Below are 25,284 nucleotides of genomic sequence, written 5' to 3'. Positions count from 1 at the left end.
TCCCTCAATATACAGGCAGCTGAGAACAAGGCCCCTTTCAGAAATCTGGCTTTTCAAGTACAAAAAGTGAATTGCAGTTAGCTTTTCACAATCTGCCCCTCACTCATATAAAACTTGACCAAAACAAGATGCAAATGTATAACCAAGAGCTAAACGTTTAATAATTGTTGTTTGACAGAGCCTTGGGAAATGTCTTGATATTGAGGATGCCATAGTGCCACCACCCCTGAAAAGCAAACAAAAAACCGTGGCAGTTGGCAGGTAAGGGCTGCTGCAGTATCCCTACTTCCCACAGCCTTGTTTGACGAGCATTATGTGTAACATAGCCTCAAAACACCACTTTATGCAGGATGTTTCCTCCTGTAATATCTCATAATGTTATTATGATGTCATTATTGATGGTCATGCCACGGCTGGCATGGTGGATAACTTCGTAAGGCATGTAATGTGTTTTAAAAAAAATACATATTTAATGGTGGAATTTATTTTTTCCCCCCATGTATAACCTGAACATACAAACTTAGCTCTATATGCTGCACAGCTCCAATTTGTATTTGAGTGTTACTTACGGAAATGTACCACTTTCCACAAGCTGCCTTTGATGAAAATGTCATCAGCTGCCTTTGATGAAAATGTCATCAGCTGCCTTTAGTGATCTCTACTTGAATTTGACGATTCAAATAGCAGGACCTTGGAAATCAGTGTTGTACAAATTCTCTCAACTCCTTGATTTAAGAAACACAAGAGGCTGAATCATGAGAATAAAAATCTTTATTAGTGTTTTATGAAGTCTGCATAATATGCGCACGCCTGAGAAGCTTATGGTCAGAGAAAAAAAAAGGAAAAAAAAAAAAAGAGAAAAAGAACTGCTCTATCAATACCGCCCTCTACTGGTAAAACAACTGCCACATCTACTGTACTGACTGCTTTGCAAAAAGATTACTGTTAAATACACACATACTGTACTACTGTTATGTATATATGTATATGCATGTCTGGTCCACATCAGTTTTTGTAATGCAAATTTTTTTTTCCACATTCATATGTTGTAGGCCAAAGTCAAAACAATGTAACACCGGACCCTAACACTTGGTTCAGTTCCCCAAATCCAAACTTCACTAGGTGCACTTAAAGTACAATCACTACTGCCATATGGTAAACATATTTTGGGGGCGGGAACATGTTAAACTCGCAACAGCCACAAAATGAGTTGAAGCCATAAAGTCTTGTTGTACATACTGTATTTTATAGACAGAACAAGTACGATACAAACACTAACACAGAATGTCCCAGTGTGCAGGCACATTCGCTCCTCTCACAGGAGAAAATAAACACTCTCCTTCCGACGTTCCTGTAACATTTTGAAAGCCAATTATATCTGGTTCATCTTAACCTGCCTGCCGTAAGCACCAGAAGGCTACAAGAGGTCATGTGTGTTTTTTCCAAAAATGAAAGGGGGTGGGAAAAAAATAAAATAAAATTGAATGAACTGAATGGCCGAGCTGAATGAACAAATGGCCATTACAAAGTTTTACATGCCACTGGAATCATTCAAACCATTACAGAAAAGTTGATTTCAGGCAAATCTGTTGCTGTTTTAGTGTACTTTAAATGCACCAGATTTTTTCAGAAGAGAAAAAAGGGTAGATACAGGCTGCACATGTGTGGCAGTGATGTTTTTTTTCCTTAAACCAAGACAAAGAGCTGCTTAGAAAGTTTTGAGGGAGAGAAAAAAAAATATAAGGAATGATCCATGCCCTCCATGTCACTTTGGAAACAACTGTGGTCTTTATAATATTATTTTAATAAAAAGTGGACGACAGAAATTGTAAGTATATTTATATATAAAAATACATGAGAATACAAAAGTAGCAAAACAATGGGGATATAGGCTAAAAACAGAATGAATTCATTCATTGAAACCTTCAAATTCTCCCAGTGAACCGCTCTCTACTTCACCTTGGAGAGTCCCAGGACTCCCAGTGTCTGTCAAAAAAACAAGAAGCTTTTTGATTAACAGCTGATATTCTCTGGTCCCTGCCCAGTGCACCCTGCAAAGCCTGGCCCACCACCTCTTCAGCTTCCATACCAGGCTGTTCAAGTGGGGGATGTAACTAGACTAAGCCAAGGACACATAAGAGTGCCATATAATGACAAAAATCATAAACTCTTGTCAGACTGAGTTAGCACTTCGTTTTTGAAATATTTATTCAACCAACACTCTTTTCTCCATTACGAGGAATGTCTTATAACGACACCCATCAAGACTTAAAATAAAACTAAAATAAAATTTAAAAACAAAAAAAACAACTGAGGTGTATGTGTGTGCGTGTGTGTGTGAGGAAGGGGTGTTCTGGCAAAGACAATCAAATCACTTTTTAACAAAAACAAAACAAAAACACCGTGGCGTTTCCTTGAGGGGAACGGCCACCAAGGCCATCATTTCTTCACTAAGTCACCTCCCCCTGGCAAGAGACGGGGCAGAGTTTCCCAGAGAAAAGTAAACTTATGTTAACAATGTTTGGGGTAGGCTTTAAAAAAAAAAATCATGTTACTTATACAAGCAATCTTCAAATACTGAGAAACTATTCACAGATATTTTTGGTATCTCCTCTACCTCCCAGACTAAAAACCAATATACATTTTATTTGTACCACAAATAGATCTAATATTAAGGTTTTGGGAAAACAGTTTTAACAAGGTGCATGACATAGAGGGGTAACAAAGTGCCAATTTTTGTTGTTGTTGTTTTACTCAAAAGTCTGTATCTGTGTGTGTATGTGAAGTTAAAAGAGGGATGTGGAACTGGGCCACAAATACTATGAAGTATGTCACAGAAAAATCAATCTGTGGGATTTCCTTTTTTTAAATGAAAGGACTCACATGTTTAGAATTTAACGAGCTTTATAATGGGCTTTTTTGAGGGGGAGGGGCTATTTTAGGACATACTGGAGCAGCGTGCGGATGGGGAACCCATCTGGGTCAGAACTTTGTCCAGCCACTGCAAGGGCCCGTTCAAATGCAGCTCGATCCAGCAAGGAGTGCTTGTGACAGTCTGCCGCCTGGAAAATAAAGATAATTTCATGAGCTGACGTAGCCTTTTCATGTTTCACGACATGTGACTTATGATGCTTTATGATGAGCTTTGTTAAGTGAAGCACCCATTTCTACAACTTCTTCTACAGGAAGAGGATGTTGCGGTTTGCAGCTCTCTACTTGAAATTCTTAAAAACTACTTGAAAATCTGATCACACATCCCTGGAATAACCTGAACCATTTGCATCCCATGTGATGGAAATAGTTCAGGTCATTATTAGCTGATGTCACTAATAATGGCTCAAACTGTATGCATCAAAACAAAACAAAAAACCCCAAAAAAAACATTTGCCACTAGGGCTGTGCGATATCACCAAAATCTCATATCCCAATATAAGACATCTATCGTCCCGATAACGATATAAATCACACAATTTTAACATTTTCTGTAAATTCTTGCGTGACGTGTTTCCAGCTGCGTGTCATGTACCTGGAGTCGAGTGTTTTAACCGATGCATTTTTAAACATAAGTTGTAACGGCCGCCGTTTTCTTTGTGAGTATTTATTACATGGCGTGCTGCGGGGAAAAGCCTGTTCTAACGTTTGAATCTAAGGTTTATTTTTTAGCACCTGAAGGCTCTTTGTTGCTTTTCATCCGTAAATAATCTGCTCTTTCACGTGATTCAGTTTATTTTGAAAAGTCTCAACAGGATCTTGAGCTTTATTGTGAAAGGTTTATGTAGAAAATAAACAAGCGGACACGCGATGGTTTTACCGTTGCTAATGACAACGCATAAAAACAGGCGCTTGTCCGTCCGTAGTGTGGTTATATTAAATATAAGAGAAAGAGAACTTTAATAAATTAATATAGCCACTACAGTGACCATCAAAACGATGAATTAGAAAGCACTTTGGGCAACTATGCTGTTTTCTAAAGTGCTCTGTGAATAAACTCAGATTGGACTCTTTAACTTGGGCTCATTGTCGGCTGTTCTATGAACGCTCTGTTTGGTCTTTGTTATTTGTCCCCTCAAGCTTGACTAATAAATTAATCAATTAGTCAAGTCATTAAGTTCACTAGGAACAAAACTGATAGCGAGGAAGAAAAACTTTACTTTTACTCCATGACTCTGCAGTAATAAGGCCCACAAAGGACCATAGGGTGCAACTAAAGTTCGGCGTACAAGGCTCCACTAAGATTAACTGTTAACGTTTCAAATCAAATTTCCACATATTAAGTATGACTACATCCCATGATTTCCACAGTTTCTGGACCAGTGTTCACCTGTACTCAGCTCCCCAGCCTTTGACAAAGCTCATGCGGATAGTGCACATCCTGGTGAGTTGGTAGACGGCCTCAAAGCCCTGGTTGACTGACTGAGCCAGCAGAGCTGCAAATTCCTGGTTGTTAAAGATTTTTAGGTTACAACCTGAAAGGACAAAGAGAAAAAACAGGGCCGTCGGTTTTTGCTGGTGGTAAAAGATGAATCACAATGAGACTTTGGTTGGAAGTGGTCTGTTATTGTTTTTGCTGTGGATAATTATTAATTACACAGACCTTTTGTGATGATTCTGCTGGCCTTCACCAGTTAGTGATTTGATTAATTTAGCAAGTTTTTAAATTCCTCTTTTCCCACAGAACTCCTTTAAAAACTTTTTATTCTGATATACTGTGAATTAGCATTCTGAGTGCATTGCAGAGAAGTGGACTTTCAGAGGTGATATGAAAGGTTGCTATGGAAGCGGAGACACTGGGAGTGTAATTTCCATTTTCACCTTAAAGCAGGATGCTACACAATTTTAAGAGAGAGAGAGAGAAACTTTTATCATCGTATTTTTTCTTAAACATCTCACCTGGAGGAATTTTACACACTGTTGCTGGATGCCAACCATACCGCTGGTTGCAGTTTGGACTCTGGACAAAGATGGCGCTATCACTCAGGCACTCAGCAAATACTTCCCCCCCAATATAGTAGAGTCGAACTCCTCTTCCTGTAAACACAGATAGAACCCAGTTATTCAGACATACTGAATCGTGTGAATGTAAAGAAAGTAATTTTGAAGGCTTAAAGTGCAACAGGTTTCCTACACACAGTTATACACTCCTAACACATACTGAGCTGTGCCATACCTATGTGCCTTCGGGTCATCTCTACAGTGGCATTCCTGTTAACATTAGACAGCAGGCCGAGGCAGAAGCGTTCAGAGTTTGATGGATCTGTGAATCCATCCACTGTCAGTGAGGGCTGAGAGGCGTGAAACGTCTCCCCGACGCGCTGGTTCAGCTCATAGTACGCTATAGAGCACCAGAAGGCCGGCTCCGAGTAAGTCACTGGTTGCAGGTCTGCAGGAGAGGCAAAACTACACATCAGTTACGAAAGACCAGCACTGAAAAGTTTTCTCTGTGTATGCACAGATGTGTCTGCTTTCCTACTGACAGGCAACCACAAGACCCATCCAAAACCACCACCTCACTAATTTATTACCATTATTGTGATTACCAGCAAAATCCCCGCCCTATGTGTAGGTTTTGCCAAGTCTGCGGCACTTGTTCGCTTCACTCATGTATGCAAACACAGACTTGTTAATTCATCATGCTGGTTTTTTTTTTAATCTTCATTATCAGTTGTACATAGAGCGATGCCAAAAAACACCAAATAACTGAATAAAAATGTATCCTGTTCTTTATAAGCTAAACACTTGTTTTTGTGTTTTTTTAAAATAACAAATTTAATTTAATTTTTTTCACATGGTTCCCTTCCATTCTGTCAGATTTAACATATTCAGTTACACAATTTGTTTGAGTTAAAAACAACACTTACCCATGCTGTGATTGACAGGAGACAGAGTGCTGGGGGAGAGCTCTGCTGGAGAACCTAACCAGAAAACAAGAAGTCATGGGTGTGGATGCATTAAAATGCAAAAAGGTGGATTATATCTTATAATGAACCTGGTGCCTGTCTTGCAAAGAAAAGCCAAAAGGATACCATAAAACGCATCTGCTTGCTTTACAGTGAACAGAAGAGATGCTGTCTACTGTTGCCATAACACTCGATCTGTACATCTTCTAGATGAGAAGATAAAGTTTGAGCTACAGCTTCTTTCACTGCACTAAGGGTGAAATGGATTAGTTATAAAACAGTAAGTAGCTCGCTGCTGCAGTTGAGGTTATCATTAACAGCACACCAAGCTACTTTATTCTTACATCCATTTCCAGAACAAGACACCGAGCGCTGCTATAGAATCTTACAAAATAAAACATTTAACTTCTGTGACTTTAAACTTTAAATGCTTTTCTCATGTTTGCTCATGCTTCTGTGGAAAAAAAAAAAAATCTAAAAAGATTCAATCTGGATTTTGTCCCTGCCACCCTCTTTAAGAAATTGAAGGATACGACACATTTAACCCTCCGAGGTAAAACAGAGGGGGAAGCACAAGAGTTAGAATCAAGGTGGAGGACTGAATCAAGACGCTTTCAATAAAGAACAAGTACTGACAGATTGATGCAAGGTGCTACAGTGTGTCTGACAATAACAGCAGCTTTAAAACTGTTCTTATTCATGCCTTCCTGTGTTGTATATACATACCCATGTCTGAATGACACCAAGCTCTCACTTTAGTGGCCTGATAAGGCCAGCGCGTGGTACAGTCAAAAACTCACCTTTGAACCAGTAAGTGAATAAGACTGTAATCTCTTGACGCAACAATCTAAAACTATGTGTTACTATGAGCATACTTGATCTAGGATGAGCTTTGATGGACAGATTTCATTGGTACTAATCCATGATGACAAATAATCACCAGGTAGATCAGGTGACTACGTGACACATGGAAGTGCAGCAGCACAGGTAGAGTCTGACCTATCGCCCTTTACTGCATGTCTTCTTCTTCTCTCGCTCTCCCTACTTTCTTGTCCATCTTCACTGCTCTACCATCCAATAGAGGCAAAAATGCCCAAAAATGATCTTAAGAAAATATTATAATCATCAATCAAAACTCAGTACCTTCAGTTATCAACTTAAATCACTCAAACAAGTTATATATGGTAACTGAACTGGTGACTGGTCCTTATATAGAACCTTTCCACTCTACCTGAACATTCAAAGCACACTATACAACGTGCCTCATTCATTTACCCATACATAGAAGCAAGCTTTTTCAATCTAACATTCACACTCCAATGAACGCATCGGAGTTCAGTATCTTATCCAAGGATACTCTGACATGCAAACTGGAGCAGGCGGGGATCGAAGCACCAACCTTCCAACCTGCATTCAGGTATAACCTGCAGCTATTGCGACTCATCTGACTAGTGATGTGAGACAGACAGGAAAAGAAGGAGGACCACTAGTCTAGGGTACCTGTGTCCATACTTTGATTCATCTGCTGATCACTGGCCTCCCCATCCTCACTGATGTAGCCTGGTGGAGGTGTTTCTGTTGAAACACACACAAAAAAAGTGATCTTGAACAAAACTTGAAAGCATGTCTTCTCTCAAATCACATTTTCTTTCCCGACATGATGTAAATACAAGAAGCAAACTCACCTGGTATATAGTTGTTTGGAGGTTCGATTCCTGTTGGAAAATTTGTGTTCTCAGGTATGGAATGAGTGTAGTCATCTAGAGGTGGCAGCTCTGGCAGGATTTCTGAGTGTCTTGGCACGAGAACAGGAGGCAGCACTGAAGTGTTGGGGAAAAGTTACCAGAAGAGATTTACATATTTAGAAAAATGGCTTTAAAATGTTGCCGCTCACCATTCATTACAACTTCTCACATTCAAACGGCATGATTTGGCTCACCTGGGGTCTCCACCCTCTGGTAGTGGTAAGGGTTGATGCAGACTTCGTCCTTCTTGAGGTGAAAGGCATACTCACAGGCCTCAATGGCACGCAGCTCGTGGTGGCTGTGAAGGTCTGGCCATCGCCACAAACGGCAGTAGATAACATGGGGAAGGCCCTTCCTGTGGGAGACCTGGAGACGGCCGTCCAAGGATCTGATTGAACAGCAAACAGGAGATGGTGGTGAGAGGGGCAGAACACAGGGGAGGTAGAGGGGGAGGAGTGATACATAATATGGCCAGGTAGGAGAGGTAATGGAGATGGATTGACGAGAAACAAGGATGTTCTCAGCAACCGTCACCTCCAACACTATGATGACAACTCTCCCACATCAAAGTTGTATACACAATAGTTGAGATAGTCACCTGGTTTGGTCAGGGTAGTTGTAAAGGCCTGATGTATCCCACTGTTCTATCGTATTTGGTGTACTCAGTCCCCATATTTCAGAGCAATTGCTGCACACAGAGAAAACAACAAAAACAAAAACAAAAAACAAATGATAAACATGGGACATGACTCATTCAGAAATATCAGTATGGGTATGTAAACACTAAAAGGCCTCTTTTATTGGAGTCTCATGGCAAAAGAAAGACATCAAATTTCAGCTCTGAAAATGAAAGATGGGAACTTCAAATAAGAGAAGCCTTTTTCAACCGAATCAAGGGAGAGAAAAAAAGCAAAACCCAAACATGGAATTTGCTAGCACGCACAATGAGTGAGACAAAGGGCATTCTTCACATTGTGGCATTGTATCAAACACTGAAAATAACTCTTTCACTATGATTGTTTATGTCAGAACTTATCTGGAGACATTCAAACAAACACTGAAGGAACACAGTGGCACAAGAGAAGGGGTGGCAACCTTGGCAAAAAAGAAAAAGAAGAAAAAACCTTTCCATTCTCAAAACACTGACAAGAAAATGGGCAGAGAAATGTGAAATTAAGACAAATGGAGAGTAGTTGCTTCTGAATAACAGGACAATAACAGATGCTACGCATTATAAGCTAAAAATACACAACAACATGCATTAGACTTCGTGATTGCAGTGGGATCTCTAAACTGACATTTAAAGTTGGAGTCGTCTGGCTCAAGACAAAGCTGGAAATCCATTTTAGTCCACTTACCCCAGAAACTTTTAGCTCATAATATCAAGTTGTGTTATTAGCAATTTCTACTGCAGGAAACTGCATGATAACAACCTAATGTCAACGTGACACCTATCAAAGTCACTAAACGCTATAAAACAAACCAGTATAAGTACAGCTGCTTGAATTACATTACTTTTAGCTGACGTAGATACCATTTCATTCACACTGAGCCAGTCACTCTATCACTAAAACCTAAATGTCCTAGAACAACTCTCAGGAGATAAAAAAAACAGTTATCTATAGACATCCAAACATTTGATGTGGTACTTGGTGGAACATCATTGAAAGATGTCTGTTAACACGGTGTTCCCACTGAATGAAAGTCTGGGTCATGAAGGCTGGCTGACAAAGATCCACATCAATTGAGCTTTCAGAGTTTCTCTCCCATGGGACTAATGCAAACTGTCTAACAGCAAATATAATAAAAGCTTTTAGTCACAGAAACATGAAAAAGCAGAATCACCAACAATCAGCAGTATTATTGTACCTGGGGATGGTAACACACTTTGTGTTACAGTTCTGTGTGGTGATGGCCTTCTCGAGCTCATCTAGCTGACCCGTCTTCTTCAGCTTCTTCACTAAGCTCTTCACGGCCTTCTCGCACCATTTCTCCTCTTGTCCGTTCTGCTCTGCGCCGCCCGCTCCTCCCGGGCTGCTAGTTGATTTCTTCCAGCCCAAAAGCCTCTTCACCACAGGAGGGGTGAATGGCAATATGGAGGACATCTTAAGCTGGACAAGCCAGGAGTCTCCACAGGACTTAATACAAGTTTTCTCTCACACACAGACAAGAGGGGACTGGGAGCTACAGTTTCGGGTCCTTGCTCTCAGGAGCCCCTCTACTGACCACTGAGTCACAGGATGAACTCCACCGCTAGCAGTGTAAACTCAGAAGAGACGGACACCTTGGGAGACAGGCATACACAAAGTACATCATTACAAAAAAAACTACAGAAAAACAACAGCATTTAAGCTTATAAAAATAACAGGCAGGCATATACAGTGAAACGCTAAAGTCTTGAGATACCCTTCATGTCTTTATACTTTTTCTAGGAAACTGGGAAATAAGTGTAGCGATTAACTAAAATGTGTGCAAACATAAACATAAATGAAATACAGTTTATAAGGCAAAAACCTTTAGGGTCTTTAAGTATTTTTCGGGAATAATTCTCTAGGATTCCCGAAGGACATTTGATGGTATTCTTTGGATTTTGTCTGCCTTTTGTTCTGTTCTCTCTCAAGATGATCCTATGCTTGTTCAATAATGCTGAAGTCAAGGATCTGTGGAAGCCAGTCCATGACTGACTTTGCTCCAGTGTGTGTTTTTATAACCAGAAATGGTTTTACTGCACTGGCAGTGTGTTTGGGATCACTGTCATGTTGTAAAATTAAGCAGCAACCAGTCAGATTTGCTCTTGATGGTACTTTTTAATGCCTGTCATTTCACCGGTTTTGACAAGACACCAAACACTGCTAGTGGAAATGTAGCCCCAAGCCATGACAGAGCCTCCACCATGTTTTACAAATTGCTGTAGGTGCTCACCAATATGCCATATCTGTATTTATTGATATAAACAAAAAGAAATTCGAATTTGAATTCACCACTCCATAAAACCTGTTGCCACTGATTTCCAGTCCAGTTCTTGTGTAATGTGGCACACCACAGCTATTTCTACTTAATACTAGTTTATGCTGGCAAGTCATCTTTTGCATTTCTCAAATATTTAACTAAAGGAATGGGAACAAGTTGTGTTATGAGGCTGCCTAAAGATACACTTTAGGCATCACTTAAGATACAAATATGTATGAATGAGTCATAGGTCAGTGAGAATGGTTTAACAAACAACGGGACAGGGTCTAGGCTGAAAATGAGTAAAAAGGGAGCCAATATCCAAAGAAAACCTTTGAAACACCCTCAGAAAGCTCGGAGAACTACTGTTCAAAACCACTTAAAAAACAAAAGAAAAATGTTAAGAAATGGGGGCGGGCTTAAGCCTTTTGCACACTATTGTACTAGACACCGTTACTTCAAAAAGAAATAAGCAGGACCGTTTTGTCAGCAGCACTGACTCTTGTGTGAAGTAAAGAAATGCCCACCTGATGTTAGCTAGTCAAACACTGCCTGGCACCTCAACTATTTAGCTTGCAAAACAATGAAGTTAGCAGACCGGGTGTGTCTCTTCCGTGCCCAGAAACTAGCACGACAAACTGTTAAAGGGCGCTGTGAATCATATCAAATCAATGTGAGAGCATTTTGTGACAGCCAGTTAGTGCTAACACTGACTGGCTTTGGAAGGCCGGCTGCTAGCTGCCTGATAGGGGCCCTGCCTGGATCAAGTCACCACCAAATCAGTTTATCAGAGCTAGCTTGTGAATTTCTGTAATAAATCAAGCAAAGAGCGAAATGCAAATAAAAGCCACAGATAATGAAATTCAATAAACGATAGGTAGTTTACGGAGAATTCATAATCTAGCTAAGGCAGCTAACGTTAGCTTAAGCAAGCTAGCTGCCAGCTTGTTACCAAAAATCCTTTTGTTGTGATCCACGAAACAGCCTCCTATGCGCAACAGTCAAGTCGCGCTACTTTTCTACCTACCATCAGGCAGTCAAATACAGATAAGACACAATTTATCCAATCTCACAAAATGTCACCATAAGGGTATACACAATGTAGTCCATCAGTTGAATAAAGCTACCCGTTCTCTGTGTCTTTTACTCAAACATAGTAAAATGAGCTAGCATCTTGGACGAACTCTTCCAAACTGACCCTGTCTCCCGCTGGCTACCGGAGCTACATCTCCCACACAAAACAACACGCTTCAAAGTCAAGAAAGCCGCTCTAAACGTTCCAATAATTACCCCAGTCTGAAAATTCCAGCTTCCAGTTTCCGAGGAAGAGATGTGCGCCTCTCTAAACGCCTTGGTGACATAAAAATACATGAACGCTGCTGTACTGCAGCTAATTTTGACAAGGCTCTTCTCAACTTGCCACCAATGCTACACAAGCTAGTTAGCTATGTTAGCTAGACCGGAACAACACAACAAACCTGTTGGCTACGGGCAAGCGATTAGGCCCACCTATCAAAAACGTGATTGGAGGATCGGACGAAGACGTAACTGAATACTGGCTCTTGTCCTTGACAATCTTCTTTGTTTATTTGACAGCATGTGTTTATATCTGTCATCGTTTACGGAGGATTGAAAGCAAAACCGGTTCATAGCAGCATTTTTTTTATTACTTGGGTTATCATTATTTACATTTTCCCAACAAAATTAAATAGTAAATTGAAAAATAGGATAAGTTTTATTTTTCACTCCGGCTTATTTATGAAAATGTATCTTTAGAGCTATCAGGTTTGCTGAAAATTTAGTCAGAACCAATAGCTCCTCCCCTCAGGCAGGTGTTCAATTAGGTTATATTGGCTTCAGCTGGTGTCATTATAAAACGCTACATCTATCCACCTCTTTTGGCCTGTGTTTGTTTTTTGTGGCAATGGGTGGATGTTTGTTTCTCTTTCTGGTGTTATTATCAGACTCCTTACAGGGTGAGTGTGGGGCTACCAAAACTGCTTTTCTAGACCTTCTAATTTTGCAGTGACTACATTTTTTTTTTTGTCCTTTTTCTCTCAACTTAATTCATGTAGTTCTTTCTGCTGGAAGTGGTCTCAGAAGTTGCACCCGGGACTCTAAACTGTGCAGAGATGGTTCAGACTGTGTGCTCTACAGGTATCTGTGTGATGGAGAGCGGGACTGTATGGATGGTTCAGATGAAGAGGATTGTGAAACATCATGCAGCAAAGGTATGAGACAGTGTGTATGTTAGATTAGACAAATTGAGTAGCAGCAGTAGTTGAAGATCACAACGGCAAGCACATGAAAGCACAAATAAAGACCATACAATAATTGAGGGGAAGCCAGATTACCCCCTAGAAGTAACCACCTGGTGACAGCTGGAAGGAAAAACTCCTATTTGACAGGAAGAAACCACTGGCAGAACCAGGCTCAGGGACAGCCATCTGCCACAAACAGTTCAGGGTGAGGGGATGTAGAGCCAGAGATAATAACTAATGATTAAATGCATGGTGAGTGAAGTAGAAACACTCAATGAAGCCTAGACCTAGTGCAGCATAACTAAGGGAGAATTCAGGGTCACTTGATCCAGCCTTAACTTTAAGCTTAATCAAAAAGGAAACTTTTAAGCCTAATCTTAAAAGTAGAAAGGGTGTCTATCTCCTGAATTCAAGCTGGGAGCTGGTTCCACAGATAAGGGACCTAAAGGCTGAAGGCTTTGCCTCCTATTGTACTTTTAAATACCACAAGTAAACCAGAATTCTGGAGACAAGGTGCTCTATTGGGGTTATTATGGTACTATGTTTTATGAAGAACTACGATTGTGCATGTGACTGTAACACCTGTAATGCCTGCACACAAGCAGATAAGTTCCAGTGTGCCCATGGGAAGATGTGCATCGAGAAGAGCCAGGTGTGTGACGGTGTACCTCAGTGTCAGGACCGCTCTGATGAGCTTCAGTGCGTGACGCTAATGAGGGGCTGTGTTCATCACTGTGACAACAAGACCCGCTGCCTGCCTGCAAACTTCCTGTGTGACGGCGAGGAGGACTGTACAGATGGCACAGATGAAGCCACTTGTGGTACCTTCTGATGTATTTATAGTACTGAATTGACACTCGTTTTTATGTTTGACTTGTGCATTTGTTTATTTTTTTGGTTTTGAATTATAATGCTTTCCCTGCTGTATTTTATTTTTATTATGTATCCAGGAGAAGACAAAAAGGAAGAAGAGACCATTACAACCTCTGTGCCTACAGTCTTGGTTGGCCCTTCTAAACAGTCCACCTCTTCTCACCCCATTAAGTGTTCTTTCGGCTTCATACCATGCAGTGACAACTCGGAGTGTATCCAGAACCACTATTTCTGTGATGGTGAAGCAGACTGCAGAGATGGTTCAGATGAGGCAAAATGCTCATCGTCTTGTGAAAAGGGTAACCTGTTTGTCATCTGCTTGTTATTAATATGGCTTTACTGCCATCTAGTGAGCAACACTAGTTTCACATCAGTATTGGTGCATGGCCAGTTGACACTTTGGCTTTTTACTATCAGAGCACCCCTAAAAATTACTATAGCGATAGTATTTTCTTAAGTTATATTTTTCTAACTTTTCTATAGATGACAGGATGGAATGAAAACAGGCTAGATATCCAGTGTTGATGATGTCATGATGTTACAGTGTACTCTCACAGAGCCAGGTTTGTCATTAACAGTCTAATAACTCTTGTTCCTGCGGCAGAAAGACGATGCTGAGGTAATTTCATGACACAGATAATTACAAGGCACTGCATATATGACATTATGATTGGGAGCTGAGCCCCCCAGCATTGCCACTGCAAACTCTGACATTACATGGAGCCAGGGCACTATATGCAGATCAATAAATGTAGACCTAACTGTGGAATTTAGGATTAAAATCTCTTATTGTAACTGAAGCTCAAACTGCCAGATGATATTTGTATCAGCAGATAAGCTGGACAGTTACAAACAATCTAATGTGTATGCAGTAGGATGGTCTATGTGTTTGTAGATTTACAGATGTATGCACTACAAGCCTGAGCCCAAGTGAGAGATTAATGTGAACATAATAAAAAATCATTATACAATCTGTCCTTTGTAGACCAGTTCCAGTGTGCCCATGGAAGGATGTGCATTGAGAAGAGCCAGGTGTGTGATGGTGTACCTCACTGTCAGGACCGCTCGGATGAAGCAGAATGCACAAAGTACATGGAGGGCTGTTCTCATCAATGCGACAACAAAAGCCGCTGCATTCCCAGTAGCTTCCTTTGTGATGGGGAAAGTGACTGCTCTGATGGCAGTGATGAGGCAAAGTGTGGTATGTGGGCATACTAATGTCCTACCTGGTTTCAGCTTTGCTTGCATATGAGTAATCTTTAATGCTTTGTTTGCCTCCCTCTTGTCAATATAGAAAAGGAGGACTGCAGTGACACAGAGTTCAAGTGTACCAGCGGCCAGTGTGTGTTGGCCGCAATGCGTTGCGACGGTCACCCAGACTGCCGGGACCGTTCGGATGAAGAAGACTGCACCAAAGTGCCAGCCTGCAAGACCAAACTTCGCTGTCCCCAGAGCAAGGAGTGTCTAGTGCAGGAGTGGATCTGTGATGGAGACCAGGACTGCAGAGATGGCACTGATGAGAAGGTGGATGCTAAAAAGCAGCTTCATGCATGCTAAACTTTGAGGAGCAACCATAAAAAATCTTTTAAAAATGATTTGGGGTGTGTGTGTGTGTGTGTGTGTGTGTGTGTGTGTTTTTTTTTTTTTTCTTTTTTTTTTTTTTTTTTTTAGTTCAGGTCCTGTTTGTGGATAAATGAAGGGGAAATCATTGTAAATAAAACCAGACATTAGATGTTAGCTGCAGTGTACATCGATGTTGGTGTATTACTGTCATGCCCCTCTTCCTCTGACAGTTTAGATGTCAGGTTCAGAAGACATGAAGCAGGGTTTCTGCATGTTGTTGAATAGTACTTTACTCTCCTTTAAAACTGCTGCATGTCCTCTGATGGGCTAAATGTTCAGCTGGCCTCCTGCAGTTTTTTTTTTTTTTTTTTTTTTTTTTTTTTTTTTTTTTTCTCTCTCCCTCCATGATCAGGAGTGAAGTGGTAAAGTGCATGTTTAGATGATTAAAATTTAATTGGACTTTCAGGATTGTCCTGTGGCTCCAGTGAACTGTGGAGAGTTCCAGTGGTTGTGCAAATCCAAGACCAAGTGCATCCCTAAAGCCTGGCTGTGCGATGGCATGAAGGACTGCAATGATGGCAGTGACGAGACTGAATGTGAGTAAATTTAGAATTATTCACAGAATTAAACATCAATGTGAAAACTTGTAGCAGTAAGGGTCTTTATCTTATTCCAGTTTTACCACCTGCTATATCTGTTTAGCACATAGTATAAAAGAGGACATAAAATATGTCGATGTTTGTCTGAGAATATTCTATTTGCAAAATGAGACTGTCCCAATTCTTTAATTCAAATTGGGATGTTTAGTTATATGAGCTGTAAAATGCCTGTAATGTGTAAATTCTAGCTGAAGAGTAGTAAATGGATAGTCATGTAATTTAAACTGCTGCTTAAACTTGTGTACATGAATGCTGTTCATGTTTACAGGTCCGGCTGTAACATGTGCCCCTCACCAGTTCCAGTGTGGCAGTCAGGAGTGTCTGGATCCAAACCTGGTGTGCAACGGCATGACAAACTGTGCAGATGGCTCAGATGAGGGAGGAAGCTGCCATACAGACTGTGCAGAGGAAAATATCATGCACTGCTCCCAGGGCTGCTATAACACACCTCAGGGACCGGTGAGAAGTCTGTCTTTAAAATTCTGTGTGCTCGATCAAATTTACCCAGCAGAGACGGTGCCTGAAAATGGAGTGAAGGGTGTATGTAGCAATATTGCCATGTAAAGTCTGATTGTTCTGGATAAATGATCCCTTTTGTTGATTCAGTAAAGATGTATATGAAGGCTATGAGCCTGCAGTGACTCAAAGTGAGTAATCTAAATGTTAGATTTGCATTTGGTGTTTCTAGCGCTGTCGCTGTGCAGCAGGTTTCAGGCTCATGGAGGATGGGCTGGCCTGTGCTGATGTTGATGAGTGTGAAGTTCAGACTCCAGGTGTGTGCAGTCAGCTATGCATCAACGCTCCAGGCTCGTACAGATGTGACTGTCAGCCGGGCTTTATAATGGAAGCAGATGGACACCACTGCAAAATCACTGGTAAAGCTCCCTTTAATAAACAGCATGGCGTTGTCACTCTTGAAGTGGAACTGGACAAAGTTGAAAATGTCAGCACGCTGCAGCCACACCAAAAGCAAATGGGTTTGACTTTTGCCCATGCCCCATTTCAAGATTAATAACATTCTTGCTACATTCTGTTAAATATGACAAAAGCAGATTTATATGTAAAGTTTGTATCTGTCTTGTGTGAAACTTGTATGAAAAGCACACGAGTGAAAACAGATAAGAGCCCTTGAAAGATTATATAAATGAAACTTGTATGTTTTGGATACTTACTAAAACAACATGAAAGTAATGAGAAAGTGGCCACTTTCATGAGTAAATCATATAAGCCTTATATGATTCACTATATGAAGTAGGCCACGTCTTATGCAAGTCTTTTATACGTTTTTTTTTTTTTCTTTTTCTATTTCTTTTCCATATGGGTAGCGGGACATTTTGCACCCATTTTATTTATTTTCATTTTTAACGAGTACGCATGCATGTCTGTTGAAACACTAAGCCACATGCAGGAGACCACAAACTGGAAGCGGGGGTAAATACAGGGTGAGGAACACTCATTTTTCTGGTGTGTGACACATTTTCACTTCATTCTCACGCTCACGAGCTGCCCAAAGAAATCTCGTGCCAAATAAGGGCAAGGATCAGAGGGAGGAGAAGCAGTGGGCTCACAGTTGGTGAAATATTTTTATTTTTGTAATGTCCTTATACAAAAGCTTATTTCAGCTGCTTCCTTAGTCAGAAGAGGTGACAACAGCAGATGGATCTGCATATTTGATTTTTATCTGGAGGACTTTCCTGATACAACCCTCTGAGGGACTCACTTCCTGCTCTCCTCAAACTGGCATCTTTTGTGTGTCAGGCAAATATGTAAACCACAAAATCATGTGTTTAATAGCATTACAAAAATCTAGCCATTCTGCTGAAAGACTCTCCCCTGCCTTTTCACAAGATTTTGCTCACATTTATTGAGTCTTATATTTTTTTTAAATCAACATTAAAAAGGTGAAATGGAGCAAAAAAACCTCAGTGTCGAATAACTTATGCATTATGATCATTTTCTTATCCCTCAGGTGAGCCCCTGCTGTTGTCCTCAATCCAAACGGATATCTACTTGTATGGCTTGCGTAGTCACAGCTTGGTTACATTGCCCTCTTCTGCAAAGAAGGCAGTCTTGTCTCTAGACTATGACTGGAAAGGTCAGAAGGTCTTCTGGGTCAGTCTGGAGATGGCTGCTATAATGTGGTCTTCTCTAGATCAGAAGATGACAGGAAGTCTGATTAAAGGTTCGTACAACTCGAATGTGGCTGGAGCATTCAGAGGAATGTCAGTTTACTCATGTCTGAAAGTTGTATCACGGAACACCTGTGGAAACAAGATGCCACTTGTTTCCACAGGTGTTCAGGCTGATTCTATAGCTGTGGACTGGGTCGGGAGGAATCTGTACTGGATCAATGGGGTGAAGAGTTATATTGCTGCCATCAGATTGGCAGCAGCCTCTGCAAGCTCACTGTACCAAAGCATCATCTTGGATGAAGACTTGGATCAGCCCCGCTCTCTTGCCCTGCTACCACAAAAAGGGTTGATATGAATTTAAAAAAAAAAAGAAAAAAAAAAAAAAAGACAGAACTGTTTCAGTTTTTGCAGTAAGCGGCATTCGTGGTCTCTTATTTCATCAGGCTGATGTTCTGGACAGAGATTGGTAATGTAGTGAAGATTGAGCGTGCTGGGATGGATGGGTCAGAGAGGAGGGCACTGGTGAACTCGAGTTTGGGCTGGCCGGGTGGTGTGGCTGTAGATGCAGTCTCTGAGAGGGTCTACTGGACAGATGAAAGACTGAAGGCGATTGGATCTGCAACTCTGGATGGCGACGACATTAGGGTAAAATGTATCTATTTAACCTATCCCAAATCTGCCGTTCTAGCGTAAAGGTTATCAAGCTCTGTCTGTGAAGGCTCTCAGTCATCGTAGTCGAAGGAGCTTGAAGAGAAAAGCCTCTGAAGAAGCTTCTTCAGAGGCAGAAGCTTCTTCAGAGGCAGAAGCTTCTTCAGAGGCAGAAGCTTCTTCAGAGGCAGAAGCTTCTTCAGAGGCAGAAGCTTCTTCAGAGGCAGAAGCTTCTTCAATCGACTTAAAGAAGTCCAGATGCTTTTCTTTCCAAACCTCTTAGTTATCACGCTCTCCTTCCATAACTAAAAATATCACTTTAGATAAGATACCTCTTTATTGTCATTGCGCAGTCATACATTGTTCAATGAAATTGGAAAACTGTCTCATGTCAGCACTACATACGGAAGTCTTTTCCCTAAATGACTCAAGAATATAGAGATGATGATTTTTGTGTAGCAATGAAAAATGTCTAACCTAACTGGTGACTAATACCCTTTTGTGTGTGTGTGTGTGTATATATGTAAAATAATATAAATGCCGTTTTCAGATTCTACAGATAAAGGAGACCACAAACCCCTTTTCTGTGGCAGTGTTCAATGACATGCTCTACTGGTCTGATGCCAAGAAACGAGTGGTGCAGGCTGCTCATAAAATCTCTGGTAAAAACCATCAAGTTGTGCTGAAAAGGCCCAGACAGCCTTTTGCTGTGAAGGTAAGGAGTGATGTTGAATTAAAACATGTTAGGAAATGGGGTGGCATAATGTACAATTTTTGGATCCTTTCATGTGTTAAGTGCTCATACAAAGCTATTCCATTATGTTTGAAGATTTTTATTTTATTTTTTATTTTTTTTGTGTTGGAAGCAATTAAGAAGTTTTTGGGCACACCCTAATGGTTAGTCCTGGAAAGCTTGCTGAAGAGTTTTAATTTAAAATGTTACAAACAGGCTTAGAAGTTTTTTCTTCTTTTAGATCATCCACCCAATGCTCCAGATGGGCACTGTGAACCCCTGCAAGAAGATGGGTTGTTCCCACATGTGTGTGCTTGCTCCTGGGCCCAGGGCTGTGTGCAAGTGTCCCCCTGGTCTCTTGCTGGCAGAGGATGACCTCAACTGCTCCAACCTGGTCAATTCGGCATTTCTGCTGTTGCTGTCTCTGTCCAGTGTCACTCAGGTTTTGCTAAACGCCTTAATTTTACTCAGTGTAACCTGCATTGGCAGAATATGCTGTATATGGATATGCAACTCAAATGTCTGATAAATTGGAACAATCTGCTCTGGGTAGAAACTTTCAAAGTGGGAATTGGGTTCTGAAAGAGGACAAAATCAAACTGATCACACACACACACGTATAAAATGCATCCTTTTTTTTTTTTTTTTTTTTTTTTTTTGCTTTAGAAATGGTGTATAAATAACTGATGCAGCTTTCCTTTATGTGTATCCTTGGTTTTGGGCTCTTGAGCATTCTGTTTTGCGTCTGCACACCACCACAGTAAAATTAGAATTTTGACTTTGAAGACTTCTTGAATCACAGCTGAAAGTATGCACTTCATTCACATCTTCTTTGTTTGATTCTAAAGTCAACTTTGGTGATGAACAGAAGCAAACATTAGATTGTCATTGGACAAATACTAACTGGATTTAGATGCATTTATTAGGAAATGCTATTAAGGTTACTTGGCAAATTGCTCTGCTCTAAACTAATTGTTAAAACAGAACTTCACTCAAAAGTGAAGCAAACTCCACCCCTGCCCTTCTGGACAGGCTGTATCACACAGCAAGCTACATCACTAATCGAGTAATGCCATTAAAAATGGAAAGACTTTTATATAAATGCTTAATTATTATATAAAGACTCTAATCCCAGCAATCTCTGTAGATCTACTTGCAGTCCCAACACACCACAGCCGAGCTGAAGGGCTGGCCCGAGCATCTGGCCCTGCAGATACCGAGCGTGAACAAAGCCAATCTCATGGACTACATCCTCAAGGAACGCACTCTATTTGTGACAGATGATGCCACTTCTTCACTCAGCTCTTTCAGGCTGAAGGACTCACTCCTGACGTCTCAGGGCCAGCTTCTTGAGCTGCTGGATGACGCCGTCACTGCCATGGCAGTCGACTGGATAACACTCAACATTTATTGGAGCAGTTACAAACAGCCCCACCTGCAGGTCACTGCTGTCACAGGCACATACACAGCCATTCTCATAAAGGAGGGGATCAACAGAGTGGGTTCGATTGCTCTTCACCCACCCAGTGGAAGAGTTTGTTTCACGAATATGGATCTGGAGGCTACGGGCAGCACGGCTACAATAGTGTGCGCCAGCATGGATGGTGGTGAGCAAAGTGTGGTGTGGAAGGATGCTGTCCAACCAACATCTTTGGTCTTCTCTAATAATGGGGATAACATTTTCTGGGCTGACACGAGTAAGCTGACACTAGTTTACTTTAGTTTTGTTGTTCCAATAGGTTGTTCTCTTAATGACTTGAGTCAAATGTTCTCAGGTTTGGGGACCATTGGCTCTGTCCTGATTGATGGATCTGGATATACAGAGCTGAAGGTTGATGACGGCCTGGCTGCTGTGGCTGTAAGTGACAACATCCTCCTCTGGATTACAGTCACTGGTAAGAGTCCAAGCATGTACTGTAATAACTGACTATAATTCCTAAAATTCAAATGACATCTTGGCCCGAGCAGCTTTGGTAAATGACTACTTCATAACATGGATAATGGCTCCACAGGAATCAACATCTTTGAGTATAATTTAGTGGTACAACTGACCTTTTTGTTCCTTCAGACAAGACCCAACTCTGGTACAAAGACGCTCAGCAGGATAAGAAATTATGGTTTGAGGTTGGCACACAAGTGGTCGGCTTAAAGGCATTCAGCAAACGGAGTCAGATGGGTATGTAAGAACCACAAACGGAACACCTGGAAAGGCTAACCTGCCCTTTTTAAAGATGTTTCTACATGTCATGTACAAAAAAACCAAACTACCTCATACCTAATTATCTGCTTGATTTCATCAGGCTCTAACCCATGCACAGAAAACAATGGGAACTGTGAGCACTTGTGCCTCGCCACCCCAACAAGTCGCACATGCAAGTGCTCTTATGACCACATCCTTCTGAATGCCACTCAGTGCAGCCCAGAGCAACACTGCCCAGCTGGCAGCAGGCCCTGCCTCGATCACCTCTCATGCCTGCCTGTGGAGAAGTTTTGCGATGGACATGCAGACTGCACGGACCACTCCGATGAGAACTGTGGGACACAAAATTAAAGACTAAAACTGCTCCTGTAGATTGCACCATGGCTAAAACTTTATTTTATTTTTTTCCCCCTTTCATAAAGGTGTTGGCACCCAGCAGTGCCCAGGAGCTGAGGTCTTGGCTCCCACTCAACCTCACAGTTCTCCTCCTCCTCCTTCCAGTGTCTCTCCTGTCTCACAAGTCACAGGTCTGAACACAACACTGAATGTCAGCATTCAACATGTGAACCTGGATGCCCAGCAGTGCAGCCAGAGGCGCTGCAGTGGTAACGGACACTGTGTAGAGACGAAGGGAGTTGCTACATGTGTGTGTTCACTGGGCTACAGCGGTGATTCCTGTGAAAACCGGCTCGTGAAAACCATGCAGGGTCCCATTGTCTACGCTGCCGTGGGTCTCTGTGCAGCAGTTGTGATCATTGTTGTAATAGTGCTGGTGAAGAGGAAGAAGAGTGCCAACTTAAGGTTTTTTGTTTTTTTTCTTTATTTAAATCTCAAATTTAACTTTTTCCTTGCTCTCTCTCTCTCCGTGGGTTTTGGTGTGGGTGGGCTACAAGACTTGGCAACATTTGTCCCTTTGCAATAGATGGTGTCCTTGGGTTGCAGCAATGTTTAGTTTTGTACACCTTACTGGGAAGCATTTGCACACATTAACCTACTGGTGGTTTGATGTGATAATTATTTTACAGCTCTTCTAATAGCAGCTCTAAGACTTGGGCACAGTGGCTATATGGTGTGAAATGCTAGCAACAGAATGCTAACGCTCAGGATGGCATTTATATCAACGTTATTAGATGTGGGTTAAAATATTATTACTATATTGATTTTATAACTTGAAATCTGTTTAATTGGAGGTTAGTTCTATTGGCTCTCAATTAAGCATATACAGCAAACAAGGATAGTGGTGATCTGCAAGAACGGATGTCCATTTGTGAAAAATCTGTTTGGATTTGGAATAATCTCAAGCGTGTGGGTTTTAAAATGCCATATCAATCCCTTAGTCGGCACATCTGGTTTCAAAATGGAATAGAATAAGCCTTTATTTTCATTGTACAGTGGTCCCTCATTTATCGCGGGAGTTGAGTTCTAAAAATAGCCCGCGATAGGTGAAATCCGTGAAGTAGCCAACTTTATTTTTATTTGTTTTAAGGTCATAAAACCCCCTCACTACACACTTTATACACTTTTCTCAGACAGGCATGAACATTTTCACACTTTGAGAGTATTTAAACAAGAGAGAAAAGTTCATACATTCGTAGAACAATAAGTCCAGTATTATAGAATGAAACCAAAGGCACCCACGGTTGCCTTTGACGCTGCAAAACGTTTTGTCAGAAAACTTGCAAACATACAGTACAGCACTTCCAAGATTTATGAGAATTTGACAAGCTGAACGCATTCTGAACTGTGCAGGAGACATGGCACGGAGGAGATTGAGAATGGCCTACAGCCGATCAGGACATCGCACTGTAAAAATAAAATAAAAAATAAAAAAACATGCAAAATTGCAAAAAAATCACTGAAGCTGGGAAAGGTGGACCACTGTACAATGAAAATGCCAAGATGGTCAAAACAAAAAATGCACATCTTAGGTTTCATATGAGACTTCATAAACCAAGTGGTGATTTCATGATAGCAGGTTCCATTTCTTATATGGTCTGCCCACCTTCCATATACAGTATCTTTGCATTAGGATATTTTCCTGTGACTACAAAGCTAAAACTGGGCGTAACCACTTGGAATGATGTCAACGGGAGTAAAAATGTTTGTCCTGTCCATTTGTCTGCTACTGAACCAATGCAATGTAGTGTTGCTACCATAATATTTGAGAGAAAAAAATCCAACATGGTTTATAAGAAAAGTGAGCAGGCTTCAGTCTCTGGGCCATGAATCTCAGCACAATTTGCATAGTAATTCACTTATTCAATTATCCAGTCTAGACTATGCTGTTACGTTTGGATAATCTAATTTTTGCCAAGTTAGTGTGGTTATGGATGGTGCATCATTTTCATTTAAAAACAAAGTCAGGAACTTGATTCTTATTCAGACTTTTAGCGAAAATAACTTGGTGTCTCTACAGTTTGAGAACAGAGCTTTTCTGCATCACAGAATTAAACATGTTCTTGCTGCAGGGGAACTGGACCATCAGCAGGCAAGGAGATGAGCATGACTGACCTGGAGAGCAAAGCGGAGACCATTCCCACATCCCATACTGCCTCAGCAGAAAAGCCAGAGGTGGACCTCCCTTAAACCAGCAGCTTCCCGTTTTGTTGCTTTGTTGGAAGCCGTATCCTCTGTGGAATCGAGCTGATTTATGAACAAGTGATGTTTTAAATAAACAGTCTGCATTTTCCACAGTTTCCTGTCATGTTATTTCAGGTTGTTTACTGTTAGACCATCATTGTGAAGTTTGACATGAATAAGCATGAACACTTGGATTATAATAGATGGTAAAATGTGAGTGCAAGTCTGACTTTAATGCCTTGTTTTGACTAAAAGACCTTTAGTTGTGTAAAGGGGGGGACTATTACTTAAACTGAAATAACTACGGTGCAAAAGTCTTGACCCAGCCCTAATTTCACAAGATTTTCCTAGGAACATAGGAAATGGGTGCTGTGACATAATGAAACTTGTGAATGCACAGGAAAAATGATACGAGGCAAAGACATTGTTTGTAGAATTCTAGCAAACTTAAACGTCAGTATTTGGTGTGACACATGATCATTGTCAAAATCTGACTGTACTTTCCTCATAATTCTGTGGGTTTTTTTTTTTTTTTTTTTTTTTTTTTTTTTTTTTTTTGGACAAGCTCTCAAACACTGGCTGAAATGTAGCACGAAACCATGACAGAGCCTCTGTTTTACAAACACTGTTGTACTCTTCTCCTTACTACCAGCATACACATTGACAGCAGTTTGATTTGTCACTCATTGATGAATATTGTCAGATTTTCCCTGTCCACTTGTATAATTTGGCATACCTCAGACTTTTCTTCTTTAAAGATTGGCTTCTTTGGTCTTTCACTTTTTTCTCCTCCAGTTCCTTCCATTTTTCATCGTCACACACCATGTTGATTTATGTCCAGTTTCTGGCTAGCAGCTTTTTGTTGCAAAACTACAATGTACGCCTCTCAAACTTTTGTCCTTAGCATTTTATTTTTGTAGATTCAACTAAAGAAATTACTTTTTTTTTTTTTGGGGGGGGGGCAACAAGCTGTTAGTAACAATGTGCCTTACAATACAACAAAACTGGTATTTTGCTACATTTTCTGTTGTGTAGGTGTTTTCA

The 25,284-nt window shown here is 40.9% G+C and overlaps 2 protein-coding genes across 7 annotated transcripts; one reads left to right on the top strand and one right to left on the bottom strand.

Moving 5' to 3' along the window:
• Window positions 1-753: 753 nt before the first annotated feature.
• LOC146696418 (SMAD family member 2) lies at window positions 754-12,022 on the bottom strand. 6 transcript variants are annotated; one of them, XM_085474539.1, is made up of 11 exons: window positions 11,882-12,022; window positions 9,512-9,926; window positions 8,241-8,330; window positions 7,837-8,030; window positions 7,583-7,717; window positions 7,398-7,472; window positions 5,859-5,912; window positions 5,168-5,380; window positions 4,891-5,028; window positions 4,322-4,466; window positions 754-3,062 (listed from the first exon to the last, which is right to left on the bottom strand). In XM_085474539.1, the coding sequence occupies exons 2-11, from the start codon at window positions 9,745-9,747 to the stop codon at window positions 2,939-2,941; spliced, it is 1,404 nt and encodes a 467-aa protein (XP_085330665.1). In that variant the 5' UTR covers window positions 9,748-9,926; window positions 11,882-12,022; the 3' UTR covers window positions 754-2,938. The 6 variants fall into 6 exon arrangements, with proteins under 6 accessions (XP_085330665.1, XP_085330671.1, XP_085330667.1 ...); XM_085474545.1 differs by having other exon boundaries at window positions 7,410-7,472; XM_085474541.1 differs by lacking the exon at window positions 11,882-12,022 and adding an exon at window positions 11,790-11,846.
• Window positions 12,023-12,044: 22 nt separating this feature from the next.
• lrp13a (low-density lipoprotein receptor related-protein 13 a) lies at window positions 12,045-24,343 on the top strand. The gene is made up of 20 exons (XM_085474538.1): window positions 12,045-12,567; window positions 12,667-12,822; window positions 13,458-13,673; window positions 13,803-14,024; window positions 14,711-14,926; window positions 15,020-15,249; window positions 15,755-15,884; window positions 16,216-16,406; window positions 16,636-16,822; window positions 17,917-18,129; window positions 18,241-18,424; window positions 18,523-18,724; window positions 19,278-19,442; window positions 19,702-19,902; window positions 20,608-21,157; window positions 21,236-21,355; window positions 21,529-21,636; window positions 21,761-21,994; window positions 22,083-22,461; window positions 24,129-24,343. Exons 1-20 carry the CDS (start codon window positions 12,516-12,518, stop codon window positions 24,244-24,246), a joined length of 4,074 nt encoding a protein of 1,357 aa, XP_085330664.1. The 5' UTR covers window positions 12,045-12,515; the 3' UTR covers window positions 24,247-24,343.
• The last annotated feature ends 941 nt before the right edge of the window (window positions 24,344-25,284 follow it).

The sequence above is a fragment of the Copadichromis virginalis genome, linkage group LG12, assembly GCF_057382275.1.
Source record: "Copadichromis virginalis isolate Kocher_CV1m ecotype Utaka linkage group LG12, C_Virginalis_male_GT1.1, whole genome shotgun sequence".
Classification (NCBI taxonomy): domain Eukaryota; kingdom Metazoa; phylum Chordata; class Actinopteri; order Cichliformes; family Cichlidae; genus Copadichromis; species Copadichromis virginalis.
Note: the sequence above shows the minus strand (reverse complement) of the source record. Positions and strands in the feature narration are given on the sequence as shown.